The sequence below is a fragment of the Natator depressus genome, chromosome 2 (genome assembly GCF_965152275.1).
Source record: "Natator depressus isolate rNatDep1 chromosome 2, rNatDep2.hap1, whole genome shotgun sequence".
In the NCBI taxonomy this organism is placed as follows: domain Eukaryota; kingdom Metazoa; phylum Chordata; order Testudines; family Cheloniidae; genus Natator; species Natator depressus.
The window spans coordinates 208,654,997-208,678,531 of record NC_134235.1 but is presented as its reverse complement, the minus strand read 5'-3'; the positions used below and the strand labels follow the sequence as shown (position 1 = coordinate 208,678,531).

General features: G+C 39.9%; 2 protein-coding genes across 4 annotated transcripts in view; one reads left to right on the top strand and one right to left on the bottom strand.

Annotated features, from left to right (window-relative positions):
* The window catches only part of TSPAN13 (tetraspanin 13), a 76,273-nt gene that overhangs the window by 22,203 nt on the left and 30,535 nt on the right, over nucleotides 1–23,535 (top strand). For 2 of the 3 annotated variants that reach the window (XR_012638295.1, XM_074945829.1), the window contains exons 4-5: nucleotides 584–697; nucleotides 1,077–1,187. Coding sequence is in view for 2 of the 3 variants with exons in the window: in XM_074945829.1 (XP_074801930.1) it covers nucleotides 584–697; nucleotides 1,077–1,187 (225 nt within the window). In the remaining variant the exon portion in view is untranslated. Of the gene's footprint in view, nucleotides 1–583; nucleotides 698–1,076; nucleotides 1,188–1,713; nucleotides 4,218–23,535 lie in introns of those variants that run through there. The other variant, XM_074945830.1, reaches the window with a different exon arrangement.
* AGR2 (anterior gradient 2, protein disulphide isomerase family member) lies at nucleotides 7,240–16,417 on the bottom strand. The gene is made up of 8 exons (XM_074943351.1): nucleotides 16,329–16,417; nucleotides 14,452–14,607; nucleotides 14,038–14,101; nucleotides 13,760–13,812; nucleotides 13,163–13,236; nucleotides 11,863–11,926; nucleotides 8,391–8,474; nucleotides 7,240–7,483 (listed from the first exon to the last, which is right to left on the bottom strand). Exons 2-8 carry the CDS (start codon nucleotides 14,597–14,599, stop codon nucleotides 7,434–7,436), a joined length of 537 nt encoding a protein of 178 aa, XP_074799452.1. The 5' UTR covers nucleotides 14,600–14,607; nucleotides 16,329–16,417; the 3' UTR covers nucleotides 7,240–7,433.

The following is a 23,535-nucleotide window of genomic DNA, read 5'->3' as shown; positions in this document are numbered from 1 at the left end:
GTGGGCCCATGCCAGGTTCCCCAGAGAGAATGATCAGAACAGTAATCATCGAGCGATCCATCCCCTGTTGCCCATTCCCAGCTTCTGGCAAACAGAGGCTAGGGACACCATCCGTGCCCATCCTGGCTAATAGCCATTGATGCACCTATCCTCCACAAACTTATCTAGTTCTTTTTTGAACCCTCTTATAATCTTTGGCCTTCACAACATCTTCTGGCAAGACATTCCACAGGTTGGCTGTGCGTTGTGTGAAAAAGTACTTCCTTTTGTTTGTTTTTAAACCTGCTGCCTATTAAAATTCATGTTGCCACTTGGCTGGTGGTACAGCTGCAGATCTGAAAAAGAGTGGAGATAATCCATACGGACTGTGAACCTTATACTGGATATTTTTCTTGCTTTAGCTATTTGGGCTATTTGTACATTATATTCATGACATATGTATATTGCTTGTTTTAGACTGTAAATACATTAGGGCGGGGGCTGTGTCTGTGATTATCATGCATACCACATGGACACCAATGAAATACAAAAAACAAGGGTAGCATTTATTAAATGATGCATGTGTTAACTTTGTGTCTTGTAGAGACAACTTCTCGAGGTTGGATGGAACAACACAAAGAGTGCTAGAGAAGATATTGAGAGGAATCTAGACTGTTGTGGTTTCAGAAACTTCAATTCAAGTGAAACCTGCTCTGCTGTAAGTAGATCACTGAGATATAACTTATTCTGTTCTAGAGAAGTGTGCAACCATATTGCCATTGCTTAGCAGCTTAAGTATATCATCACATTTACAGGAATACTGGTATAGTTTGAAAAATCATTATCAAATACACAAGACAGAAATTGTATCAGTTCATTTTATGGTACTTACCTCATTTAAACACTTTGAGATCTTCTGATTAAAAAGCATGACATAGTCACCTATTATTTACAGTCCAGTTTATTTAAAAATGCCAGTCTTGGGCAAAACTAGGCCATCTAAAGACTAGGTGCCTCTGGCTAGCTTCACATGTTTGTGCTACCTTTTTTTTTTTTTTTTTAAAATAATCTAAAAGCTGTAATTTCTTCTGTTACAGGCTTGCATTAAAGATAACCGATGTTTAACATGTGCACCTATAATAGAAGAATATTCAGGAATGGTACTGAGATTTGTAGGTGGCATAGGACTCTTCTTCAGTTTCACTGAGGTGAGTGCACATTAGCATAATTCTTTACTACAGAAATCTCTAACACTATTATTCAACATCGTTTGGCTTTTCTGACTAGCAACTCAAGCAGAGTGGATAGCGAATGGAAACTGCCGAGAGGCAGGTAGTCTTCAGCACTGGTGGTTTCCCAAGTCTCTAATCTTCAGTGCGGACGGTAGCCACACCTTTCCAGTTACATTGTTAATACTCTAGATAAATGATTAAGCAATAATTGTAGATATTGGTGTGGTCATAGGGAAGTATATGCCAACACCGCACACATTGGATATGCAGGTTTTTCTCCTTGTTGCTAGAATGAAATCTCTCACAGGAGACGTCCTCCCATTAGTAACAAGGGAACTTGTGGGGTTTTCTTGTGAGTTAAGTGCCAGTGCAAGCACGTCCTGAACTTGCATTTGGAAATTTTATGTATCAAGGCATGATGGAAAATATTCTCTTCTTTAAACCAGATGCCTGGAGTGGGGAGATAAAAGCACTGCTAAGTGTCTGTCGTCTTCTTTTGCAGATTTTGGGAGTTTGGCTGACTTATAGATACAGGAACCAAAAAGATTCTCGTGCAAACCCTAGTGCATTTCTTTGATTGGAAAATTTCTCAAGGACTGAATGTCTTTTTTCCAGTTAAAATATGAATTCTCTAGCAATTAGCACTTCTAGCACTTCTAAGGATCTGAAAGAGAACAATTTTCCTACATGGAGATGTTTGTGCTTGTCATCTTTGGTTTCCCGTCTTCACCTCTGGGTTCTCTATCTGGAAATAGATATATCTATTCTGTAGCTGAACGCAATGTAAACACTTCTGAGATGATAGTTAACTGTTAGATCACAACAATTGCTGCAATCTGCTGTTTCAAGTTAGTTTTATGGCACCAGAATGTATTGCCTTTCTTAGTGTGGTTTTTTTTGTTTGGGTTTTTTTGTAAACCCCAACCGAACAACAAAAAAATACAACCAACATATATTTCTTGTGTGTTTTTTGTTGTTGTTTTTACAAAAAAAACATGCTTTCTCATTAAAATGATGCATCTGTATGTTGAATGCCCGTAGGGTGAAATACAGTAAATTTGTTTTTCTGTTGAATCACTGTTTCCCATTCTGCTGTGTGGGTTAAAAAATACCATAGAGAACATCTGAAATATTTAAGCTTATCAACCCTTTTATTGTGTTTCTTTTCTTTTAGATAAATTCAAGATACCATTTTAGATCATGGATATAAACATATGTTAACTGACTTCTGTAGGGTTTAGTTTTGACATCTTTAGAATTGCATTTAAAGAGAATAAAAACATTTTTTTTATCTTTGTATCTAAGCAATTGAGAATAATGAGTGAGGAAAACCCATTAAAATTAACCTATTGAAACTAATTTTAAAAGTACTTTACTTTAAAAAAGCAACTTTCTTGATAGGTGAATGAACTGTGGTACTAAGACAATATGGGAACTGGTAATGATCCATTTTGTTAGTTAACAAATTTTGATTGATGTTCAAAGATTTCTTATAAAACTATTTTTACAGGTAGTTTAAATTCATTGTTGTAGTAACTTATGAAAGTGTGATACTGACATTCATTGTCAAACCTGACCCATCTTCATCCTTCAGTATCTATTTAAAATACTTGATTTGAAATGTAATTGTAAAAATATCGTTGTGGCATTTTTGGTAGTTTAAAAATAATAAAATAAAAAAAAAGTGCTTGTACTTGAGTGCTCTCTAAAACTTCGGAAGAAATTGCTGTCCTTGACCAAGTTGTTCATATGCTAAAATAGATACCTTTATAGACCGTGATACACTACACTGGATGATCAGAAGGCCTAATCTTTAAGGTGCATGATGGTTTTTAACATGCACTCTTTTTTCTCTGAATTATGGTTAAATGTTGTCCTGCCTTCAGTGAAGGATTTCAGTGGAGCTGCCCATCTTGGCTGAAATTCCTCCTCTTCTCCTTGTATGACACTCAACTTGAAAAACTGGGAAGATGCCCAGAAACAATATTTAGGAGAGCAGCTACAGAAGACCGCAGGCAGCCCAGGTTGGAGAGTATGAGGGAAACAAGTGTAATGTAGGTTGGGGCAGGATGTTGAAGGGCCTTCACTAAATAGGAGATAACTGAATTTAGTATGGTAAGCAGGTGCTCAGGTACAGAGGTGATAGGACCCATATAGGCATCTGTATGCTCAGTTTCTTTCTAAACTGAGATTGCATAAGGACATCTAGGTGGAGATTTGAGATGGGACAGAAGGGAGAAGCATTAAGAACTTCATGTACAGAGCTGCAGAGAAGTAGTTATTTGCAGTACACAAGTTTTTTATTCATTCTACAAACCCCAGCACCATGCTACATATACTTGCGTGCTATCTGACACTTTATCTGTTAGCTCAGGTCCACGGGTATGCATGCGCATACTTAGAGGCAAACCTCTCTTTTTATAGAGCACTCCAGCAACAAGGTGGAAACGAGCAGCTTTGGGAGTCCTATTATGCAAAAGCAGCATTGTAAGTTAGTAAGATACTGTCAAGAAGCACTCACAATCTGAGGGTCCGTTTACACAAAGAAAATGGTTGGCAGCATGCTCTCTTTGAGCTGGTACTAAACTGTTTTTGGCTTAGCTACACTAGTAGCACAACCATATTTTACCCCACTTCAGAGGGGAGTCATAGCTGATGTATCCAGAGTCTGTATTTTAGCAAGAACCTAGCTAGTAATAAATGAGAGGAATGCTGGGAATGTGAAGATTACAATAAAATATTGTAGTTGCTCCCATTTGTGATTCTGTTTTTTAAAATTCTTTCTTCGTGGTCGTGCTTTAAGTAATTTTGCTTGCTCTTTATTGTAGCCTTCCATAAATGTGGCGGCTGAAACCATAGTAATGTAGGTTTGCTGAGAGACTAGCAATTTGTCAAATCATGAGACTTTATGATATTTGGTGGTTTATTTTTGTGTGTAGGCTTTTTTTTTTATTGAAGCTCCTGTAATTACAAGAGAATCTCTTCATTATATTAAAAAAAAGTTTCTATTTCTGGTGGGTGTGGAGGAAAGTCTGAAAGTGAGGGCTATCACACAACTAAAATATTAATTGTGATTAATTGCATGATTAATTGTGCTGTTAAATAATAGAATACCATTTATTTAAATATTTTTGGATGTTTTCTACATTTTCAAATATATTGATTTCAGTTACAACAGAGAATACAAAGTGTACAGTGCTCACTTTATTTATATTGGATTACAAATATTTGCACTATAAAAAAATTAGTATTTCAATTCACCTAATACAAGTAATGTAGTGCAATCTCTTTATCACAAAAGTTGAACTTACAAATGTAGAATTATTTACCAAAAAAACTGCATTCAAAAATAAAACAATGTAAAACTTTAGCACCTACAAGTCCACTCTGTCCTACATCTTATTCAGCCAATTGCTAAGACAAACAAGTTTGTTTACATATGCAGGAGATAATGCTGATGGCTTCTTGTTTACAATGTCACCTGAAAGTGAGAACAGGCATTTGGATGGCACTGTGGTAGATAGCATCACAAGGTATTTATGTGCCAGATGTGCTAAAGAGTCATATGTCCCTTCATGCTTCAGCCACAATTCCAGAGGACGTATGTCCATGCTGACAAACGGGTTCTGCTCAATAACAATCCAGAGCAATGCAGACTGACGCATGTTAATTTTCATCGTCTCAGTCAGATGCCAACAGCAGCAGAATGATATTTTTTTTTATTTATTTTTGGGTGGTTCAGGTTCTGTAATTTCTGCAGCTCTTGTCTACTGTGTCTCAACTGTCCATTTACAGCAGTTGAGACCAATAGTGTCCTGAAGTAGTGTCACCCACCCTCAAATCTACTTGCAAGCTTTCAGCAGTAGTACCTCCTGCTGTGAGTTTTAGAAAGATTTTTGGAAGCAGTATCTATTACCTGAGATGGTTAAGTGAGCAGGGATTCTTTTGTGGTCTTATTTGCCCTTCTGTAGATAAGATGAGCAGCATATCAGCTGTAGACTGCATCCAACTTGGAGCATTGAGTTCCTTGTAAATCAGGTTCCTTCTTTGGTCATAAAGCTTTTAACCACTAAGAACAAAGTCAAATGTGCAAAGAAACTGTTATGGTTGCTTTAAGGGGGAGTGGGGAAGTTTGTGTTCCCCTAAAAACAAAAGCTGGCCAGCTCTAGAATCATCTTAACATGGCTCCACCTGCCCATATCAGTTACTCGTCTCTTCCTCCCCTATAACTAAAATCCCAGACACCTTCAGTGTGTACAAAGTCATCACTCACACTGATAGGAAAATGTATCATACAGCTCACTAGTGCACAGCTGCTGTGTTGCTGAGGTGGGAGTTAAGGTTTTCTATTGTAGAGTCAAGAGTAATATGGTAGATACTGTGGTACTGCCCATGTCAGAAGTATGGGACTCAGGTATTGTCACTGGATATTTTGCTTTCAGGGCTTGTGCAGGTGCTGCCACAGTTCCAGGGGTGTGCCCTCTTGGGCCAGTCACTAGACCGCTGTGAGGGGATTTAACAATTGGCTTCCATGTGCTTTATGCTTCCTATAGTCTGACAGAGTCCACACACTGCCCTTCTTGGAGCTTCTTGGCTCTCAGTGCAGATATCTATCTAGAACTACCTCCTGAGACCTTGCAGTCCAAGTATCTAGTCCCTTTGTCCACTACTGACCCCTCAGTCTCCCTCCCCTGTAGCTTAACCATACATTCTCCCAGAACTCTGGGTGTGGTGGGTCCTCCAGTTAACCTCTTGAAAGGCACATGAGAGGTGTAGCAGCACAGACTTTGCATAGGATTCTAAACCACCATTGCTCTTTACTTAATTGTATGAGAAATACATGTCCATTTACCAAAAAAAACCCTTACATACTTTTCCCTGCCTTGGTTTCCTCAACATTCCAGCACATTCTTTGGGCTGGAGTCAGAGGTCTCTGTGGCTATTCAGGGTCAGTTTGCTGCAGTGCATGACTTGTCTTCTGAAACTTCAGACTTTGGCTGATTAATTCCCCTCCTCTCTCCTACCCAAAGTTTCCTGTCCCAGTGAATCCCTCTAGTTGTATATGCTCCTCCAACAGCACCTGCTTCCTTTGTTCTCCTGCTGGTAATTTTCCACTCCCCAAATGCCAGCCCCTTACAGGAAGCTGAAGGAGATGGCATCTCCCAGCTCCAAGCAATACCCTTAGCATACTTATTGTTTGGTCAAAGTACAGTCGTTAAGGTTAACATGTCTCTGTTGTACATAGTCTGGGAGATATACACTTGAAATCTTGTCAGCAATGATGGATACATACAGGGGTTCCATGAAACAAGAATTTTCATAACATTAACTAGAATTCATAGTTGTACTGACAGAGGCCCCAAGTGTTACAGACTTCTGTTCCTCTTACTAAACATGTAAAAAGAGTCAATATAAAATTTCTGAAGACAGGTAAATAATTTTCATGTTCAACATTAATTTCTTATACTATTTTTTAATTTTAAGTACTAGATCTGGAAATAGCTTCATAGTACATTTAGTTCATAATACTAACCCAGAAGTTATTGCAAATAATATCAAGCAACTGTTTCTCTTACTATCTTAGACATTTTACTATAACTTCCTTAGAATTTGAGAGAGGTGGTCAAATCAGTATTGCAAGCTGCTGTTCTTTCCTATCCTTGCAGTACACTTAAAAAAATGTTTTAAAAAGAAAATTAATGTTTAAGCTAGGAAATATTCCTCAGGCTCCTTTTGAGTGTAGGAACCTTAGATGGCTGTTAAAACTGTAGAGATGAAGAAGCCTCCCTGGCTTTCAAGTCATAATCTGTTTTAGTATCTGGATGTTACAGTGGGGAAGCTATAACCTCTTTTGCAGCCTCTTATAACGAAGTAGCCTTCTTTTGTTAATGTTGGATGACTATTTGAATACATTGTTGAGTAAGGCCCCATAAAATAAGACAACATACACTGTAGAAATCTTTAAAATGTATATATTTTTTAAAAATAATCATGCTTTACAGTTGAAGCATACAGAACACTGTATGCTTTTTTTTTTTAAAAGCAACCAGTACTTAAAATCCCATCCAGTACAAAAGTGTTAACAAAAAACCCAGTTAGTTATGCATATAAACCAGTACTATGCATTTCTAAAATCAACCTAAAAAGTCTTCATTGATGCCAGTGAGTAGAGCAGAGAGGGAAGATCAGACATCTTGGCTGTATATGGGTTTTTTCCCTGCCTTATAATTCAGTCTTCAGCAGTTTCAGAGCTTTCTGCATATTTGAATACACTAGAAATGAAACATTGAGAACTGTTAGATTTGTGCAGTTATACTGCCAGCGACAAATTACTTTAGGGAAAGTGTTGTTACTACTAAAGGAGACCTTTTGTCACAAGCTCCCTTATTGTACTAACTCTTCATCCATCATACATTTTACAGTCTTGTCCAAGACTTGGAAACAGTCCTGACCATGTTTTAAGTTACAGTTTCTGCAGAAGCTACCCTACTAATGCTTTCCAAAGGGGGTGGGGAAGAAGGGGAGTCCAGTCATTCCACACAATTTAATTGCTCTGGAACTGTGAGGGATCACACACACAGTTCCTTTTCTACTGCAAGGTACTAATAACTCCCGTTAACTTTAATAGGATTCTTATCCTGTGACCCCCAAAGGCTCTTAGAGCACCAGTGTTCCATCTATCATGCAAAGTGAGTGCCAATGAATTACGCAACTTCTTACAAAAATGCATTATCTTCCTTCCAAACCGGTGGATTTTAATGCCCTAGAACCATACTGCTGGTCTCTCAGGATCAATGATGTGAAAAGAATTTTAGTTTAACGTCCCTTTACATTTAATTTCTTGTTGTCAAAGCTGCTGTCTTGACGCATTTTATATATAAACTATCAAAAAACGAGCTTTAGTTTTTATGAGCCTGATTCTGGCACCTTTATACTGTAAACCATCCTATAGATTTCCCTTGCAGTTACACTCAGTTGTGCCTTCCTGTATGAGTAAGGGTGTCAGAGTTGGACTCTAAAGAAGCAAGAGGTCATGAAGAATGTAATTAGGTCTGGCAATTTAATCATGTTTCAACCAATATTAAGCAAAACAGGCCTAGCATTTCTCACTGCTTTTTGAGAAGACATCATCTGTTCTAAATGTATGTGCAAGCTTCTGTTAGGAAATAGAATACTTACACAATGGAATATCTGAAGGCTCATATGCATAGAGACGGTTTGAGTATCTTCCGGTAATATCTGCTCTAACTGTCAGGGAGGGATCTGGAAAGAGGTAAGGAAAAGTAGTGGAAGAAATTTTAAATAGTCTACAATATTAATATTTAATATATATAAAGTATAGCTAAGCAGGTCAGAAAACAAATGTGAAGAACAATGAGAAAAGACAAAAATTAAACAGCAAATTTTGTTTTCTTTTTCGAGTACATCAGAAGCAGGAAGTCTGCCAATCAATCAATGGAGCCACTGCACTATTGAGGTGCTAACAGAGCACTCAAGGAAGATAAGGCCATTACAGAGAAGCTAAATGAATACTTAGCATTGGACTTCACTACAGAGGATCTGAGGGATATTTCTACACTAGAGCCATTATTTTTAGGTGACAGAGCTGAGGAACTGTCCCAGATTGAGGTCTCCATAGAGGAGCTTTTGGAACAAATTGATAAGTTAAACAGTAATGTCATCAGGACCAGATGGTATTCACCCAAGAATCCTGAAGGAACTCAAATATGACAATGCAAAACTACTAACTGTGGTATGTAAACTATCATTTAAATCAGCCTCTGCACCAGTTGACTGGCACATAGCTAATGTAGTGCCAATTCAAAAAACAAAACAAATAGTTACAGAGGTGATCCAGACAATTACTAAAGTTAGGCTTACTGGCTTGTACCAGGCAAATTGATTGAAACTACAGTAAAGAACAGAAGTATCAATATGTTGGGGATGATTTAGTTGGTGTTGGTCCTGCTTTGAGCAGGGGGGTGGATGAGATGACCTCCTCAGGTCTCTTCCAACCCTAATCTTCTATGACTTTTGTAAAGGAAAATCATGCCCCACCAATTTATTAGAATTCTTTGAGAGGAGGTTCAACAAACATGTTAACAAAGGTGATCCAGTGGATATAGTGTACTTGGACTTTCAGAAAGCCTTTTACAAGGTCCTTCACCAAAGGCTCTTAAGTAAATGTAGGTAGCCATGGGATAAGAGGGAAGGTCCTCTCATGGATCAGTAACTGGTTAAAAGATAGGAAACACAGGATAGGAATAAATGATGAGTTTTGACAGTGGAGAGAGGTAAATAGCGGAGTTCCCCAAGGATCTGTACTGGGACTTGTGCTGTTCAATGTATTCATAAGTGATCTGGAAAAAGGGTTAAATAGTGAGGTGGCAAAGTTTGTTGATGATACAAAATTTCTCAAGATGGAGTCCAGCACTCACTACTAAGAATTACACAGGGATCTCATAAAAATTGGGTGACTGGGCAATAAAATGGCACAAGAAATTCAGTAAGTGCAAAGTAATGCTCATTGGAAAACATATACAACTATATATAGAAATTGATGGGGGTCTCAATTAGTGTTACCACTCAAGAAAGGTCTTGGTGTCATCATGGACAGTTCTGTGGAAACATCTGCTTAATGTGCAGTGGCAAATCAAAAAAAAAAGTTAACAATGTAGACACTATTAGGAAAGGGGTAGATAGGACAGAAAATATCATAATTCCACTGTATAAATCTATGGTACGCTCACACCTCGAATACTGTGTGCAGTTTTGGTCCCTCATTGCAAAAGTATATATATTAGAATTGGAAAAAGTACAGAGAAGGGCAACAAAAATGATTAGGGGTATAGAAAAGCTTCCATCTGAGTAGAGATTAAAAAGATGGACTCTCACCTTGGAAAAGAGATGACTAAGGAGGGATATGATAGAGGTCTATAAAATCATGAATGGTGTGGAGAAAAAGTGTTATTTGCTCCTTCACATAACACAAGAACCAGGAGTACCCAATTAAATTAATAGGCAGCAGCAATTAAAACATACATAAGGAAGTACTTCTTCACACAATACATAGTCAACCGGTGGAACTTTTTGCCAGGGGATGTTGAGAAGGTCAAAAGTATAACTGGGTTCAAACAAGAATTAGATAAGTTAATGGCTATTAGCCAAGATGGTCGGGGATGCATCCCCATGCTCTGGATGTCCCTGAACCTCTGACAGGATGACGGAGAATGGATAAATGATACTGTTCTGTTCATTCCCTTTAAAGCATCTGGCACCAGCCACTGTTGGATGACAGGATACTGGGCTAAATGGACCATTGATCTGACCCAGTATGGCCATTCTTATAATCTTAAATAGTCTATACCTTTACTTGATGCATATGTATGTATATGAAGATGGAGTATGTTGTTCCAACAGCTGATACTTCATGTTTTCTAAATGGTGTGAACAAAACCCCAGTGTTTCTGAAACACTATTGGGGAAATTCAGTGTTCATACTATGTATTGGCGTTATCTGATGAAAACTCCATATGAGAAACCTCTAGAAGTTCTCTCTCACACTTCTCCTCCTCCTGACAGTTTTTGTTTCTTGCCCATTACAGGGGTGTTTTGGGTTTAAAAAAAACATGTGTTCTGAGTTTAGAAAAAAAGTGAGAGATTACTTTTTGTAGTATGAGTGAAAGACAGCCATAGTATTAATGATGCTTTTTAGATTATGCACTATACATCTAACAATATAGATTTTCAAAGCTATGCACGAGCAGTGCTTGCACCATTGCTTGATGTGTGGATGTGGCCAGTTATACACCTAAATATTCAGTTGTATGTGCATGTCAGGTACTAGTGCATATTAATTAGGCACACAGTTCAGTACATCTGGCTTTGCAAGTCTGGTCCTTTAAGCATATTAGACCATAACTGCTTTTATAATCTCAAGATTTTATTTCAAAGAGAAAACAGTTCATTGGTTATTTGTGTTCAGGAATAGCTTTGAGAAGTAAGAAGGGGGTCAACCATCTCTACATCTGTTCTGAGCATCAATAGCTGCCCTAGACACTGTACCAGGCTGCTTTAAACAGAGACCTGTAGGGTAAAATCCTGGTGCTACAGAAGTCAATGGCCAAGCTCCAAATGTCTCAATGGAGCTTCGACCTCACCCATAGTTGGCAAGATTGAAAATCTGAAGGCAGAGCCCAGCCAGGGGCCCGTTTCATCTTTGGGACAAAACAAAAGGAAGAACACATAAAACAACACTTATATGAAAAAACATGCCTCAGGTGACACGCAGACAAAAAGTGTGTTAAGATTAGCTTGCCTTTTCCTCATTCATAGATGAGGAGTCAGGTATTCACTCAAGCACTCATTGGTGTACTCATCTCTATTATTATTAAAATATATTTCTTCTTAATTACTACATAAGCCTTCCCCCCCCCCCCCAAGATCCATACACTACTACCTCATTCCAGTTTTGTTTTGTCACATTCGTTCCAGCAAAACAAAACTAAAGATTCTCTTCGTCCCTTGGTATTAACCCCTGTTAACAATGCAAAGGGTTCCCTGTTTGTATCACACTGGGGGACCCAGCATCTATAGCTTCAAAATGGATATCATCCTTGGGGGCTGTGTCATTAAAACCGACAGTACTCACCTATAAACAGAACTCTAGGGACATACTGCCCATCAGGTGAAAGATTTTTGTCAGTTGTTTCATACTGGAAGAAAAGTGATAAGGTTCTAAGTCAAGATTGCTGCAGATCATGTTGTATAAAAAGCACCAACAGAACATTTTCTTTCTACTCGATAATTTCTTGGCTGTCAAACTTAACATGTAGTCTGAAGTTTTAAAGCTTAAGAAATACACTAACCAAAGAACCCAGTAAAACTGCAGATGTCACATTTAAACAGTGTTTTTATTTATTTTAAATAAATATCTTTTACTGTTGTGTACATCTTCTTGTAATAGCTATAGAATATATTTATTGTTAAATCTATCCCTGTTGTAGCACCAGACAGTTCTAGTCATACCTGATTAAACTGATACACAATATTTGCCTTATTTCAGAGTAACAGCCGTGTTAGTCTGTATTCGTAAAAAGAAAAAAGAAAAGGAGTACTTGTGGCACCTTAGAGACTAACCAGTTTATTTGAGCATGAGCTTTCGTGAGCTACAGCTCACTTCATCGGATGCATAGCATATTGTGGAAACTGCAGAAGACATTATATACACACAGAGACCATGAAACAAAACTTCCTCCCACCCCACTGTCCTGCTCGTAACAGCTTATCTAAAGTGATCATCAAGGAGGGCCATTTCCAGCACAAATCCAGGTTTTCTCACCCTTCCCCCCCCCCCCACACACACACCCCCCTCCAAAAACCACACACACAAACCGAGAGTGAGTTTGTGTGTGTGGTTTTTGGAGGGGGGGGTGTGTGTGGGGGGGGTGAGAAAACCTGGATTAGTGCTGGAAATGACCCACCTTGATTATCATGCGCATTATAAAGAGAGGTTTCAAAGAGGGATGGGCTATTACCAGCAGGAGAGTGAGTTTGTATGTGTGTCTGGGGGGGGGGGGGGGAGGGTGAGAAAACCTGGATTTGTGCTGGAAATGGCCCTCCTTGATGATCACTTTAGATAAGCTGTTACGAGCAGGACAGTGGGGTGGGAGGAAGTTTTGTTTCATGGTCTCTGTGTGTATATAATGTCTTCTGCAGTTTCCACAATATGCTATGCATCCGATGAAGTGAGCTGTAGCTCACGAAAGCTCATGCTCAAATAAACTGGTTAGTCTCTAAGGTGCCACAAGTACTCCTTTTCTTTTTATGAATATTTGCCTTAGTCAAAGAAGCCATAATTAAAGATATATGTTTACTGCTTCCAATCACTGTCACGAGTAGAGCTAGTTGAAATTTTAAGTTTTGATAAAATGTAACTGGAAAAAACTTACAACAAGATTCAGAAGAACAAACTTTTCAGCCAGTTTCTGTATTTCTTTGTGTTCAGCAAATACTTTCTTCAGTGCTACAATTAATAAATGTGAAACAATTGTTACAAATAATAAATAAAATACAAACTGAAGGAAAGAGAGGGTAAAATCGCATACATTTGCCAAGAAATGATATAGGAAAAGATTCAGATATGATTGGTGGACTCTCTAAAGTTAGGAGATTTTAGAATATCCAACTGAAAGAATTAAAATGGAGAGTTTTAAGCCTGTGTGCGTGCGATATCTGGAACAGAGCTGAAGTAACAAAAACAGAAATGGCATAAATCTGTTCCTCTCCCCCCTTCAAATTTCAGGAAGATTTGGATTTTAATGTTATCCAAACCCACCACATTATTTTAGTTCTGCCTTTCAGTCCAACTCCAAGGGGTCTCGTTTGCGTGTCAGGCCCTGATCCTTCAGATGGACCTTAATGCCCACAGAGAACTCTACTGAAGTGAGTGGAGTATTTCACTGAAGTAGAGAGCAAGGTTGTATTTTAGCAGTATTTGAGTTTATAAGGTAGAAAATAAGGTGACATTATGTTCAAAGCTATGTTACCTTGACTGTGTGGGCAGTCCTCTAAATGGTGGATGATCATTATGGGCTTGTTGCTGAAATGGAAGAAGACACCTCATTTTAGACTTTCCTTATTGACAACCTTAAAGCCAGTGCTGATGAGGGAGATCATCTCAGACTGTGAAGGACAATTAATGAATGCACAGATTTCTAATAGTTGTCAGAATTCTTTCCCTAACGCCAGAGGAGTCAGGTAAATCAGATAACACTAGGTGGCGCCATTGAAACCTGTGGCAAGAATAGAAAAAATGTTGTTTTACCCATTCTTGGCTCTGAACAAGGCTTCTTCATAGGTCTGAATCCAGAAAAGGTTATCACCCCACCCTAAAGAAAAATGACATACAGCAATTACCTTTAAGAGTTGTTGGCAATGAGAAGATTATATCTAGGCTTGAAATATGAAGTAAAGGATACTAAGAAGTACTTTGAGAGAATATGCTTCCAAAACAGGTATTGTAATTGAGTGAAGATGAAATCTCTTCTGGGGGAAAAAGTACTGGAGGGGTATTTTTAGAGGCCAGAGAAAAAAATATTTGTAAATATATAGGCAGGTGAAAGGAGAGGGACTGTGGGCCAGACAGCTATTTAAAAATGTAATAGGATTTAAAGGTAGCAGATTGAGGGGTGAAGAACTTTCATGGAGCTAGAATTGGGAGAATGAACCAAGTTTTTACCTCTGGAGAGAGTTTGAGGCAGTCTTGGTTTGGTCTCTTTTACTTCTTTTGTATCCCTTTTGCCATCGTTCTTAGATGTGAAGTCTTTAGCCAGGGCATAAGAGACAGCAACAAGCAGCAGGAACACAGATATACAACTCTTCTCCATGGCTAGTGCTGAAAAGACAACAAACCCTTAGAATTTGGGCAGTTTCTCAGAATGCCAACCAGAAAATTGCTCAGCAGGATCATACAGTACATGAGCCTTCCGTGTATAAATGGCAAAGTCACAAATGTGAAGCTGGGCTGAGTCACTGCTAGAATTAACCACTCTTGCTAGTTTGCATTTTCAAGGATGTAATGAATAAGTTATTAATAAACCAATCTATCATCTCCCAAAATCTTTGAAAGTTACTTGTCGCAACTTTAAAATATGCCTGTCTCATCTCAATGCAGTCATCCTAGATACTCACTCTGATGCTAGTTCTTTCTGTTTTTCTTGATGGTGGCTTTACATACATTGAATTCACTCAATAAGACAAGTGAGTTTAAACAATTAGATAACATCTATAGTACCATTATTTAATGGTCTAAAGGCACTTGCAAATATGAATAAGTGTCTTAGACATTATAAAACATATATAACAGAAGTTGATCCAATAAAAGATATTACCTCACTTACCTAATCACTGTGGTAATGAATGTTTTATAAACGAGAGAGACAAGGTATCTCCCAACATGCTTGTGAGGGTTGTCAATTTAGGAAGGCTTACTCCATTTCTCAGACAGAGAAACTGAGGTACAGAGGGGCAAACTTACTTACCTCATCGATCTCAGAGTGGCAGAGCCAGGGTTTGAACACAGATTAGAACAGAGGATTTGTTTCAAAATGCAACCTATCAGTTTAAGGGATGTTTTACTGCTGAAATCTCTTCCCCAGACTGACTCAGGGAGTGAGGATGAAGCCTGGAAAGTTTGATCAGAAGTTCCTTGATCTTTTAAATAAGATAATTCTACCAAGGAATAAACTTAGTACTTTTACTCTGTGAGATTCAAATTTGCTCTGTAAATTCTCATCTGACTGCTAGGATAGCATGGGGGGGGGTTACAGAAAACTTAAGATAAACAGATAGGTATTCCAGAACATACATAGGAAAAACAAAACGGATGCATGAGCTTCAGTAGGAATATTTTAAATGCAGGCTGCAAAAGTGAAAGCGTGGTAAGGCTGCCTCTTTCCAGGGCTTTGGGGGAAAACCACATGAGGGGACTTGTTAACAGGAGTTAGAATGCCTGGAGATCACCCTTTGCTGCTCCAATGCCCAATAGACCCTGGCTCTCTGCTCAGTCATGGCTTCAACAGCATAGCAAAAGCACAAGAAACGTTTTTTTGGAAATAGGTTAATGTTTATATTAGAAAAAAAAGTCTCCTTAGAGGGGAAGAAATCTAGTAAATTTTCATTAGGAAGCCCAGTGGATATTCAGAGCAGACTCCAGAGACAGTTTAGTTAGATCATTATGTAGGAAATATTGCTTTAAAAAAAAAGGGCAGGGGGGGGTCTGGTTGAACAGGAGATCAAAGAGCAAACAAATCTCAGCTTGCTGGCTGATTCAAAATTGAAAGCAATGACCAACCAGCATTAAACCTACTCCTTAAAGCATCATCTGTACAAAGCTAGATGTTGCCATGGTAAGCTCCAAGAGGAAAATAAAGTTTCTGGTTCTTTTAATTGAAGAGACAGTATTATTCCACCTGTCCCATTTATGGCAAGCTATACACTTTAAGTTGCCTCATTCTTCCCTTTCCATTTCTCACCTGCCACAGTAATAAGTAACCTGAGTCTAAAGCTCACTGGATTCTAACAGGTGCATTTCTAAGCAAGAGCTCATAGCCTTACCTTGTTTACCCTCCCACTTGTTGGAGGAGCTGGGCAAGTGTTCCAAGTTTCAGTGTGAACTGCAAAGTCTCAGTGATCCCTATTTATGCACCTTGGCACACCTCAACTCCACCCACAAGCTGGGTATTTGAATACTACACCCTGTAAGCTAACCCTTCTATTTTTTCAAAGAAAATTACATTCAGGGTTAATTTTTGAATCAAATAATTTCACCCTTTCATACCAATTACCCCATGCAAAATACATTTTAATACAGAGACACTTATATGGCTTTTTGGGTGATTTTTAAAAGTTATTTTAAAATATGGGCAAACAGCCAAGTCCAGGTAAGCTTAAATCAAGATTCCTGATTTGCCTGAAGGCTGATTTGTCTTTGTGTGATTGGATGGAAGTTTTAGCCTGCATCAGGGTTCTTTTATTCCTTTGAGAAAGTCAAAATGATGATTCAGAACTCTAGGTTTCCATCACTGTGGTAACTAAGAGATCATTTACTGTGCATGCTGTAGTGTAAGGCAGAGCATTGATTTTTGTTTTTTGTTTTTTTAAACCTAAATCAAATAAGAACATTTACAATGAAACTTATTCTAGTGGGCAGCTACACAGACTCTGTAAACCATCACATTATTTGGGAACCTTAAAAACGAAAACAGTTTAAAATCTGATATTTTAAATATAGCTCTGATTCATGTCCTACGTAACAAAAAGTAATTCTATATTTATTTTAATTATGCCATAAACATCCATTATTTTATATTTGATATACATGCAATACAGTGCAACATTTAGGAAAAGTATAGAACCATTTGCCTGCAAGACAGCCACCATGCTGTTTGCTCTGAATTATTTGCAGAGCAAAATACATTGTGTTCCTGATCTGGGCAACATATTTTGAAACTACAGTACATGCTATTTGAGGTCCACTTAGTGCATTTTGCTTTTCAGATGTATTTTAAGGAACCCAGAATAATGGCCATCTCTGGTAGGGAAAGTTTAGAACTATCCAGATAGTGAAATGAAACCCGTCAGATCTAAATATCAAATTCACTATGATTTCATGTATCTGCTAGTGAAAAGCAATTTCCAAATGTATTTAGACAGACTGTATTTAAGAGGAAATACTGCTTTACCCTAATACATCGCTTTTTATTTTTAGCTTTCCCAACATTTTGTAAAAGGTAACTAGGAAAATGCTGAGCACAGACAAGATGATGATCTCATTTGACTATCATTATTACATTTCTTATTAATGTAGTTCAGCACTTTGATTAGTAATGTAATTTTATGAACAGGATGTTGGATGTGTGATAAACAAGAAATCTAAGCATTCAAGGAGGTCAAGATTTTTTACCCATATCAAAGTATTTTATGTTAACTTTATGCACAGACTGATTAGAAGTAAATGCAATGAGAGACAGAAAGTAGTAATATAATGAGTGTTTTATCTGAAAGGGCTTTGCTCCTGTGCTTCTCCCATAGGATGCAGAGCTACATCTTACAGATGGCTACTCTAGCATCTGTCTAAATTAAATCTCCTCTAAGCCAAGATTTTCAGAAATGAGTGTCTAAAATTAGGCTCCTAAATCCACATTTAGGCTCCTGAAGCCAGTGGGAGCCACTGGGTGCTCAGTACATTTGAAAATCAGGTCACTTCTTCAGGTGCCTAAATGTGGCTCTAGGAGCCTAATTTTAGGCATCCTTTTTGGAAATCTTTGCCTTATGTCAGTCAGTATCTAGACTTTCCAAATATTAGTTCAATGTGTGTTTGCTAAATCTCTTCCCTAAACTGTACCCAGCAGCCTTTAGTAACATAGGCAATATTTTAATTCCCACATTTATTTCCCAGCAGACATTGCTGCAGTCTACAAATACAAATATGGCTGCCAGGAGAGACCACATTTCCTAGCAACCTTACTTCCTGGCATCTCAAAGAGAGGCTACCTGGAAAGTTCCCTGAGCCTGTCTTGTTCCTTACTAATGAAGGGAGAGGGGAGTTCCAGTGCACCCTTCTTATTGAGCTCCAGCCTTTAGGCTCTAAAACTGGAGCCAACAGTGTGAATTGTGTTATACACTCCAGATTGCTTATCTCAGACCTCATTCTCCACCTCAGTGATTATGTTCCTTGTCCTGCAGGAATTGTTTCATGAAAAACTGGGACAGCATATCACTGGTCTAGATGGCTTTCCTTTATTCACCTTAAAGAGCTTGTTACACTCTATGAGAGTTAATATTTAACTGTTTCAGGTACAATAACTGATCACTTGATTATTCCTTTGACTTCCATTGTTTGTGAAGGGCTTGACACTCTGTTATTTCATATTGTTAAACAGCAATCCTTGTATTTTTGAATGTTTTTTTCTTGTAAGTCTGCTAAACAATTTTATTTAAGAGCTCAGATAAAATGGGGCTACTATCCTTTTCTTAGTGGTTCTTACAAAGAGTTTTTATTTTTTCCATGGACTTTGGGTGCAGAATAGAAAATGCATTTAGAAGTGAACTTATAGATTCAGCCCCTTTTCCCCCTAAGAACATATTCAATATATGCTCCTAAGGTTGGTGAGCTCTAGATCTGTGAGATACTTTACAATAACTAGCACAACTAAACGGGAGGAATAAAACAAAATACTACATGTAGATTATAAATGAATTGAGCTCAGACCCAGAAATTGCCAAATTTCAGAGCCCACAACAACAGTGCTGCCAGAATAGTAAAGCAGATTTTGAGATTAGCTAAATGGAATTAGGGGCGGACAGTGTGAGGTGCTGAGTGACCCCCAATACCCACTGACTTTAATTGGCCCTGCTCTGATTTACACCAGCTGGGGATCTGACCCTCTATCTTAAATATTAATAATATATACTCCTGGGGGAATTCTGTGCCACTGCACATGCACAGAATTTATGTCACCCGGAGATTTCTTCGCTTCCCCGCAGAAAAATGACTTTCTGACAGGGAAGCAAAGAGAAGCTACAAAAGAATGGTCAGGCAACCCTCCCTACCAGTATGTTTTGGGTGCCCAGGGCAGCTAGCAGAGAGGTAAGTCACTGTGGGGCAGAAGGCGGGACTGGGGAAGACCCAGCTGGTGTCTCCTACCTTGCATCAGGCTTAGCTGCTAGTCCCGACTGGGCTGGGGAAGACAGGATTTCCTCTTTCCCTGCACGGCATCTGGGGCCATGTCAGACACACCCCCACATGCTTCTTGAACTGATCGCTCCTCAGCTGCAGAGGGAGGGAGTCATTGTACAGGGAGCTGCTCCCCCATCCACCCAACCCCGGTGCATCCAGACCCCTTCATAGCCAGACCCACCCACCGAGCCTTACCCCCTGCACCCAGACTCCCCCTCCCCGATGAACCCTACTCGCCCTGCACCTGGACCACCCTGATCAGCCACCCACACCCAGGTACTCACCCTACTGAGCCCCAACCAGCTGCACCTGGATCTCCACCCCACTGAGCCCCACTCCTCCAGCATCTGGATACCCCCCCCACTGAGCCCTCCACATCCAAACCCCCCTGCCAAGCTCTATCTCCCACATACCCAGATCCTCCCGCTGCTGAGGCCCAACCACCTTCACCTGGACCCCCCCTGCAGAGTCCCATTACCATTGCAGCCAGAACCCCCCAACAAACCCCTGTGCTTCCAGATCCCCCCCCCCAACCTGGATCCACCACTGAGCTGCCTGCACCCAGATTGCCCCCACAGAACCCTCTAACCCACACCTGGATTCCCCCACACTAAACCCCTCCACGCTTGGATCCTGCCTTGCTGAGCCTGCCTGCCCAGACCTGGGGTCTAAATTAGCTGTTACCACTCAAGAAAGAGATCTTGGAGTCATTGTGGATAGTTCTCTGAAAACATCCACTCAGTGTGCAGCGACAGTCAAAAAAGCAAACAGAATGTTGGGAATCATTAAGAAAGGGATAGACCATAAGACAGAAACTATCATATTGTATATAAATCCATGGCATGCCCACATCTTGAATACTGCATGCAGATGTGGTTGCTCCATCTCAAAAAAGATATATTGGAATTGGAAAAGGTTCAGAAAAGGGCAACAAAAATGATTAGGGGTATGGAATGGCTGCCATATGAGGAGTAATTAATAAGACTCAGACTTTTGAGCTTGGAAAAGAGACGACTAAGGGGAGATATGATGGAGGTCTATAAAATCCTGACTGGTGTGGAGAAAGTAAATAAGGAAGTGTTATTTACTCCTTATAACACAAGAACTAGGGGTCACCAAATGAAATTAATAGGCAGCAGATTTAAACCAAACAAAAGGAAGTATTTCTTCACAGTCAACCTGTGGAACTCTTTGCCAGAGGATGTTGTGAAGGCCAAGACTATATGGATTCAAAAAAGAACTAGATAAGTTCATGGAGGATAGGTCCATCAATGGCTTTTAGGGATGGTGTTCCTAGCCTCTGTTTGCCAGAAGTTGGGAATGGGCGACAGGGAATGGATCACTTGATGATTACCTGTTCTGTTCATTCTCTCTAGGGCACCTCGGATTAGCCACTGTCAGAAGACAGGGTACTGGGCTACATGGCCCTTTGGTCTGACCCAGTATGGGTGTTCTTATGGTCTTATGTTCTTATGTTGGTGCTCTTGGCACAGAGGGGCAGGGCCCTGGGGTGTTTCTGGGGCAGGCCTGGTCTTTGCGCTGTGTCAGGGTTGGGTGCAGCCTCACCACTGAGTCTGTGTTCTGGAGTCGGGAGGGGCTGCACAGTGATCTCCCACCTCTGTGCAGCCAGTGGCCTGTGCCCCCCAATGCCATGCCGGAGCCTCCACACTTATTTGACAAATAAAACTTGCAGAATTTTGCAGAATTTTAAAATATTGTGTGCAGAATTTTTATTTTTTTGGTGCAGAATGCGCTCAGGAGTAAATATAATAATCAATTGTTAATAAACAAAAATGATTAGGGGTCTAGAGCACATGACTTACGAGGAGAGGCTGAGGGAGCTGGGATTGTTTAGTCTGCAGAAGAGAAGAATGAGGGGGGATTTGATAGCTGCTTTCAACTACCTGAAAGGGGGTTCCAAAGAGGATGGCTCTAGACTGTTCTCAATGGTAGCAGATGACAGAACGAGGAGTAATGGTCTCAAGTTGCAATGGGGGAGGTTTAGATTGGATATTAGGAAAAACTTTTTCACTAAGAGGGTGGTGAAACACTGGAATGCGTTACCTAGGGAGGTGGTAGAATCTCCTTCCTTAGAGGTTTTTAAGGTCAGGCTTGACAAAGCCCTGGCTGGGATGATTTAACTGGGAATTGGTCCTGCTTCGAGCAGGGGGTTGGACTAGATGACCTTCTGGGGTCCCTTCCAACCCTGATATTCTATGATTCTATGATTCTATGATTCCTCCAACTTCATGTCAGTCTAATGCTTTCCCATCTGCAGTTGGGGGAGTTCTTCACTTCACATGTATTATCTGCAGTCTAAACCAACACCTAATATACTGTATATACATTTCTTAAACTACACAGCAAATGTAGATAGATAGATAGATAGATAGATATACATGAATTGGATTTAAAATACCATATTCTTTCAGGCATCTGACCCACAGGCCGTTCCTACAAAACCAAACCAAACCCCTATTGTTTTGATTTCTCTGACAGAAATTGTTTCCCACTGGGCGTATATGATGCAACTCATCATTACTTGATATGAAGTGACAGAATGGAATATAAGTATGAAGTTCTGCCATCCAACTAGTTTGGAAGCCCTGTAACATTTCAGATAAAGATGGGGTTATATCATATAACAATTTATGTCCCATTTTGTGTGCTGGTATGTGCTGGGAGCAATGGCTGAGTGACCTAGCTTCAAATCATTTTGTGTACCAAACAGTGAGTTGCTCCATCATATATCTAAAGCTCCCTGTTGTTATATAGTTTAATAAACCATCCCACCCCACTACCCCAAGGACTTTAGAATATTTAGAATATTTTACCACAGGAATAACAGCAGAGAGAGGCTGAGATCCAGAAGCATGAGGAGAGCCATAGAGTTTTGTCAGAATTCATTATTCAATCTCTCAGGGCCCCTAGTCCAGTGGTTCTCAAACTTTTTTTTTCGCGGACCACTTGAAAATTTCTTGAAAATTTCTGAAAATTTCGCGGACCACTTAATGATCTTTCCAAATGTTGTTTGTACCATTAGCTAACTATTGTAAAGCAGTTTGGATAAAAGCACTATATAAAAAAAACTTAATAATAATTAAGGTTTTTTTGTTCTACAAATAAAAGCACACACCTCATATTTTAATATCAGTAGTCTTACCTTTCAAATGCGATGATGCCCTCTCTCCCCCGCTGCAGCAGTCCCTGAGCTGGTGCTGGAAAGGTGGGGGGTCTCTCCCCCACCACAGCAGACACAGAGCTGAGACTGGGAAGGAGGGCCATCTCTCCCTGGAAGCTGCAGCTCTGGAGCTGGGGAAAGTCGCCTCATTCTCTGGCCGCCGCAGCCCTGCACATCCCAAATTTCCCCCACCCCCTCTTCTCACCCCACTGCGCCCTCCCACTTACCCCCTATTTCCCCCAAGGCCACCACCTCACCTTACATGTGTGTCTTCTCCAGGGTCCAGACACCTAACTTGTGGAGCCATGCCTGCGCGGCTCCACTAATTAGGTGGGTGGCCCTTCGTTCTCTTGTGTGCTGTCACCCAGCCATTCACCTTAGAGGGAACTATCTGTGGACCACCTGAATGAAGCTTGCAGACCACTGATGGTCCGCGGATCACAGTTAGGGAACCTCTGCTCTAGTCATTTACACACACTCCCTGGGTGCTCCACCCAGCTATGGGCACTCTGGGGTTCCAGTTTATCCCCTTCAGGGACAACAAGACAGGAAAGCAAGGAACATGGGCTTAGCCAAGGGATTTCTTAACAGAAACTTTACTCTTAAAAAAAACCATGAGAGAGTTACAGACTTTTGCAAAATAACAGAAGTCCGGAGACACACCCACCTACCCGAGGCCTGTCACCCCTTCTGTGAGTCCAAAATCTTGTAATTGTTTCAGGTGAGGCAGAATCTCTCATTCTCTACTGCTTCTCTCTCTCCAGTTCATTCTTCATGCATGTGGCAATAGAGGGCCAGCCTCACAGAGAAGCACTCCCTCTTAAATAGAGTCTATCTTTTTTGCCATATGATCAGCTGGCTGACTTGTCACTTCTTGTCCCCTTCACCCCTCTCCTCACATG